The following is a 6000-nucleotide window of genomic DNA, read 5'->3' as shown; positions in this document are numbered from 1 at the left end:
TCTCGTAAAAGTCATGATTGCTCTACCAGATTTCCTCATTGGGTGGAAAACCCCTTTTAAAGTCACTTATCTGCTCTTCTCTTATCTCGTCTTTTTTGTAATGACTCTGCAGAGGAAATAAGATATGAGAATGAATGAAGAGTATCCGTTGGGGACTAACCAAAGATATAATTAGCTCAGCTGACATTTTCAGTCTTCTCAAGGGGGTGGCAGTTCTTCTAAGACCCTTTCACACCTTTACCATAATGTGAATCTATAAAGTAGAACTTCAGGAAGATCTAATGCCCTTTGTTTAATTGAAACAATGTATCATATGGCCATCCCACACACATATCTCATCAGTCTGGGGTATTCTGGGTGCCCGGATTGCAGTGGCCACCGCTGTGTACTGACAATTTTGCAATCAACCTTCCTGCCATGGCCAATTTTCAGCTTTCAGCGCTGTCACACTTTGAATGACAATTGCGCAGTCATGCAACGCTGTACCCTAATTTTTTATCATTTTGTTCAAAAAAGAGCTTTCTTTTGGTGGCATTTAACCACTTTACCACCGGAGGATTTTGCTGTCTTACGTCCAGGCCACTTTTTGCGATTCAGCGCTGTGCGACTTTAACTGACAATTGCGCGGTCGTGCGATGCCGTATCCAAACGAAACTTACGTCCTTTTTTCCCCACAAACAGAGCTTTCTTTTGGTGGTATTTGATCACCTGTGCGATTTTTACTTTTTGCGCTATAAACAAAAAAAGAGCGTTTATTTTGAAAAAATAACTATTTTTAACATTTTTTTTTATATGAAATTCCCCCCCAAAAAAATGTAAAAATCAAATTTTTTTTAAATTTTTGGCCAATTTGTTTTCTGCTACCTATGTTTGGTAAAAAAAAATCACAATAAGCGTATTTTGATTGGTTTGCGCAAAAGTTATTGCGTTTACTAACTAAGGGAAAGATTTCTGTAATTTTTGGTGTTTTTTTTTTTTTTTAACGCGTAATGGCGGCGATCTGCAATTTTTTTTTTTTTTTTTTGCGGGACTGCAACATTGCGGCGGACAGATCGGACCCTTGACTGACATTTTTGACACTTTTGGGGGTACCAGTGACATTACTACAGTAATCAGTGCTATATATATGCACTGTTACTGTAAAAATGACACTGGCAGGGAAGGGGTTCATTTTATTGGAGAGGGAGGGGTTAATGTATGCCTGGTGCTTACTAACGTGTGGGGGGGAGGTGACTGAGTGACACAAGGACAGATCGCATGTTCAGCTATGCTGAACACTGTGATCTGTCACTGTCTGTCACTGAGGAGATCCGCCCGCTCTGTTTACACAAGCGGGCGGATCTCCAAACTAGATTCCCCGACGATCGGGGAAGAGCAGCGGCGATCGCCGCCGCTCCTCCCCTGGCCCGACTCCCGCTGTGACTGAAAACAGCGGGAGCGAGCCTCCGGCGGCGCGCGCGCGCCGCCCACGAGGGGAGAAGTCCAGCGACGTAGGTCTACGTCGCTGGACGACAACGAGCCACATTGCTGCAGTAGCAGCAATGTGAGCAGTGGTAAAGAGGTTAATCACCACTGGGTTTTAAATTTTTTGCTAAATAAACAAAAAAAAGACTAAATATTTTGAAAAAAATACCAAGTTTTTCATTGTTATACAATTTTGCAAATAAATAATTTTTTTTCCAAAAATGAATGCAAAAATGTATTCTGCTACATTTCTTTGGTGAAAATAATCCCAATCAGTGTTTTTCTTTTTAGTCTGTGGGAAAGTTATAGAGTTCACAACTATTGTATATATCTGAAAAATTATCAATCCTGATGTTCTGGCTCTGATTTCTTGAGGCTTCAAAATGCCAGGAGTGCACAGATATCCTCCAAATGACCCCTTTTTGGAAAGTAGACAGTCCAAAGTATTTAGTAAGAGGCATTGCAAGTTTTTTTTGTAATTTTTTTGTCATAATTTATTGGAAAATTTAAAAACAAAAAAAAATACTTTTTATAAAATGTTTTATTTTATTTATTTTTTGGTTTCGTCTTCTTTTTTTTTTTTCTATTTTTTTTAACACACGTTGATCAGAGCAAAATAGTGTTACCATACTAACATTGTACTACTCTGGGAGGTGATCAGTATTTATTTTTTTAATACACATTATGTTTACTTATAGCAATTAAATTCATTGCTATAAGCAAGCATTTTACTGAATGAAATCATTTTATTCAGGTTCTTTTGTTGTGATTAGCTATAATTGCCCACAGTTGATCACATGGCACAGATGGGCTGTGATTGGTCCTGTTTGTACCATGTGATCACATTGACCAATCACTGCCAGCAACACAATTGTACACAATGTATGGGATGAAAGGAAGCCATCTGTTGTTTACAACTGTCATGTGACTTGCTGTGATTGGTCACAGCGGTCACATGGTACCGGCAGCGAGCAGGTACACTGATAAGTCTTCGGCTGTGTCCGATGGACACAGATGGGGACAGATTGCTCCACTGCGCTTTCCCTTCTAGGATGACGTCAAATGACCTCCACTCAGAGGGACAAAAGGCCTGGCCATCAATCTGCTATAGGCTGGACGGGAAGGTGTTGAACCAAAAAAGAAAATGTAATATATTGCAGCTTACCAATACTCTAAGGGCCTTTGCACACAGATGCCAAAAATGCCACGCTTTTCTCCTGTGTGCCGATTTTCGGCCAGCTTTATTGGCAGGCACAAGATGACATCACTCATGCACATAAGGCCATCATTCCAGCACACAGAGATCAGGCCTGCTGCTGTAAGCTTAGCTGCAAACAGGGAATTGTATTTGTAATTGAAAGGAGGTGAGGCCACCTAAGCTCAATCAACAGCAGCACTCAGTCCCTAATATATAGAACAAGCCAAAAAGATAGTTTTGAATGAATGCAGTTGAGTTAAAAAGGTGCACTAATAGCCAGGAAATGCTATAGCGATAGGGCAGATTCTTCATGTGGAATTTACTTCCTGGAATCTATCTGCCCTTAGCCCAGACATGAAGGCAGGAGGTTGTGCTTTAGCTGAGCAAGCCCCTCCTCCAGATGAAAGAAAAAATGCCCATGAGAGTTTAGTTCCACTTTTATTATTACTATGTGAACTATAATGCATGTATTCAAGCCAATGTTGCATGGAAAATGTATTCTCCAAAACATGTATGCCTTCAAGGCATACTCCCCCTTTTTGACCAGTGATCTCCAAACTGTGACCCAGGGGCCGGATGCGGCCCTTTGCTTGGCTTTATCTGGCCCCTGGGGCATTCTTCCTTTCTTCCTTCCTTCCTAATATGAGACACTATTCCTTCCACTGGCACGAACAATGGCACACTGTTCCTTCCACTGACATTAACAATGGGGCACTATTCCTTCCATAGACATCAACATTGGGGCACTATTCCTTCCACTGACACCAACAATGGACACTATTCCTTGCATTGACACCAATGATGGGGTACTATTCCTTCCACTGACACCAATGATGGGACACTATTCCTCCCACTGACACTAATGCTCAGTCACTATTTCTCCCACTGACACCAATGATGGGACACTATTCCTCCCACTGACACCAATGATGGGGTACTATTCCTCCCACTGACACCAATGATGGGGCACTATTCCTCCCACTGACACCAATGATGGGGTACTATTCCTCCCACTGACACCAATGATGGGGTACTATTCCTCCCACTGACACCAATGATGGGGCACTATTCCTTCCACTGACACCAATGATGGGACACTATTCCTCCCACTGACACTAATGCTCAGTCGCTATTTCTCCCACTGACACCAATGATGGGACACTATTCCTCCCACTGACACCAATGATGGGGTACTATTCCTCCCACTGACACCAATGATGGGGCACTATTCCTCCCACTGACACCAATGATGGGGTACTATTCCTCCCACTGACACCAATGATGGGGCACTATTCCTCCCACTGACACCAATGATGGGGTACTATTCCTCCCACTGACACCAATGATGGGGTACTATTCCTCCCACTGACACCAATGATGGGGCACTATTCCTCCCACTGACACCAATGATGGGGCATTATTCCTCCCACTGACACCAATGATGGGGCATTATTCCTCCCACTGACACCAATGATGGGACATTATTCCTCCCACTGTTAGCAATGATTTTTTTTCTTGCCTCCTAAGCTCTCCTACCACTTGGCGCTGCTAAAAGTCTATGTGTGCACAGACGCGTAGGATAACATGGAGGGGAGTTTAGAGGCAGGAAAAAAAAAAATGCCTGAAGCCCCTAGGAGCAAGCTGTACAAAAAGTCCAGTGTGCATGCGGCCTAAGCAATGCAAGAGTCTGTGTATTGTACCCTCAATGCACTGATCATGGGCGCAATGCTCTGCAGGCCTGAATTAAAAAATGTAACCAATGCACATTTTTTATTTTATCAGTGGCGCATTAATTAAATTTTTCCCAAAGGGTGGACTGTGTCTTTAAAAGAACATCGCTGTGCCGTGTGAATCATGCCTTTAAAAACCAAAGAAAACTGCGACTTGTGCTTAAGCAGCAGAAATCTTGGCTGTTCAGTGTCTTGTTGTCACCTGACACAGTGAAGGTCAAAGTGCGAGACGCCGCGTAAAGAATGAGGAGCATACAAATCTTGCTTTTGGTTCTTATTTTTAGTAAGTAGAGTTTTTTTTTATACTGCATATATATATATATATATATATATATATATATATATATATATATATAATGTGTGTGTGTGTGTATGTGTGTATGTGTGTGTGTGTGTGTGTATGTGTGTGTATATATATATATATATATATATATATATATATATATATATATATATATAGAGAGAGAGAGAGAGATATAATATAAAGATGCCGTAGGTAGGGATTAGATATGTTCGCATTCCATCCTAATGCCAATCGCACCTGTCATGAGAAGGTTATGGGGGGGGTGCTGTGGCTGGCTTTTAAGTGATTGCTGGCTCAGTCTGCTTTCATTACTTTAGAATCGTTGCCCAGGATCAAGCATGCAGCAAGTGAAAGTTGGAGAAATGTCAGATACCTTAGGCTTGTTCCAGGCCAGGGACTCAAAGAGTCAATCTGGAAGCCAGGAAGTTGGCATTTTCAGAAGGAGAGTTTGACAACAGCATTGAGTTAGTTATTATTTTTTCTTTTTAGTTGAAGGATTCCTTTATGCTATGCAACAGATTATCATAGGGAAAGGGGCACTATGCCAAAACTAAAATTCCTGAATATGAGGGATGCTGTCTGTTTAAAAATAAAATCTTAAACACTTGCTGACCAGGCTTTTTCTGGCACCTTTTGTTTACAAGTATTTTTTGCTAGAAAATGACTCATAACCCTCAAACATTATACATTTTTTTCAAGCAGAGACCCTAGAGAATAAAATGGCGGTCGATGCAATTTTTTTTATGTCACACTGTATTTTTTGCAGCATTTTTTAGAAAAAAAAATATACTTTAATGAATAAAATAAAATAAAATAAAAAAAAAAAGTAAAACACACAATATGTACCCCAAATTATTTTTATAATATGAAAGATGATGTTATGCTGAGTAAATGGATACCCAACATGTCACGCTTAAAATATGTGCATGCATGTGGAATGCAACAAACTACGGCACTTAATCCCTATAGGCGATGTTTTAAACACCTTTACAAGTTACCTGTTTAGAGTTACAGAGGAGATCTAGCACTAGAATTATTGCTCTCACTCTTACGTTCACAACGATACCTCACGTGTGGTGTCAACATCATTTACATATGTATTCGCACCCAGGGCCGAGACAAGGGGTGGGCAGGAGGGCCGGCTGCCCTGGGCCCTGTGGGATAATGTGAGATAGGGGGGCACCACAAGGAGATTGGGGGGGAGGGATTTCTGCTGGGAGGGGATTTTTAGGTAAGGGGGGGAAGATGTGTACCAAGAGGGGAAATTTTAGGGGTAGAGGATTCAGCAGGTGGGTGGATTTGTA

General features: G+C 41.4%; 1 protein-coding gene across 1 annotated transcript in view; it reads left to right on the top strand.

Moving 5' to 3' along the window:
• Positions 1-4582: 4582 nt before the first annotated feature.
• AMN (amnion associated transmembrane protein) overlaps positions 4583-6000 on the top strand; it is a gene marked incomplete at its 3' end in the record, with an annotated part of 102411 nt that continues 100993 nt past the window's right edge. Inside the window, exon 1 of the mRNA XM_082242677.1 lies at positions 4583-4675. Coding sequence (XP_082098803.1) covers positions 4636-4675 — 40 coding nt within the window. The 5' untranslated portion in view covers positions 4583-4635. The remainder of the gene's footprint in view (positions 4676-6000) is intronic.

Source organism: Pelophylax lessonae, assembly GCF_965119305.1.
Source record: "Pelophylax lessonae genome assembly, chromosome: 13".
Classification (NCBI taxonomy): domain Eukaryota; kingdom Metazoa; phylum Chordata; class Amphibia; order Anura; family Ranidae; genus Pelophylax; species Pelophylax lessonae.
Note: the sequence above shows the minus strand (reverse complement) of the source record. Positions and strands in the feature narration are given on the sequence as shown.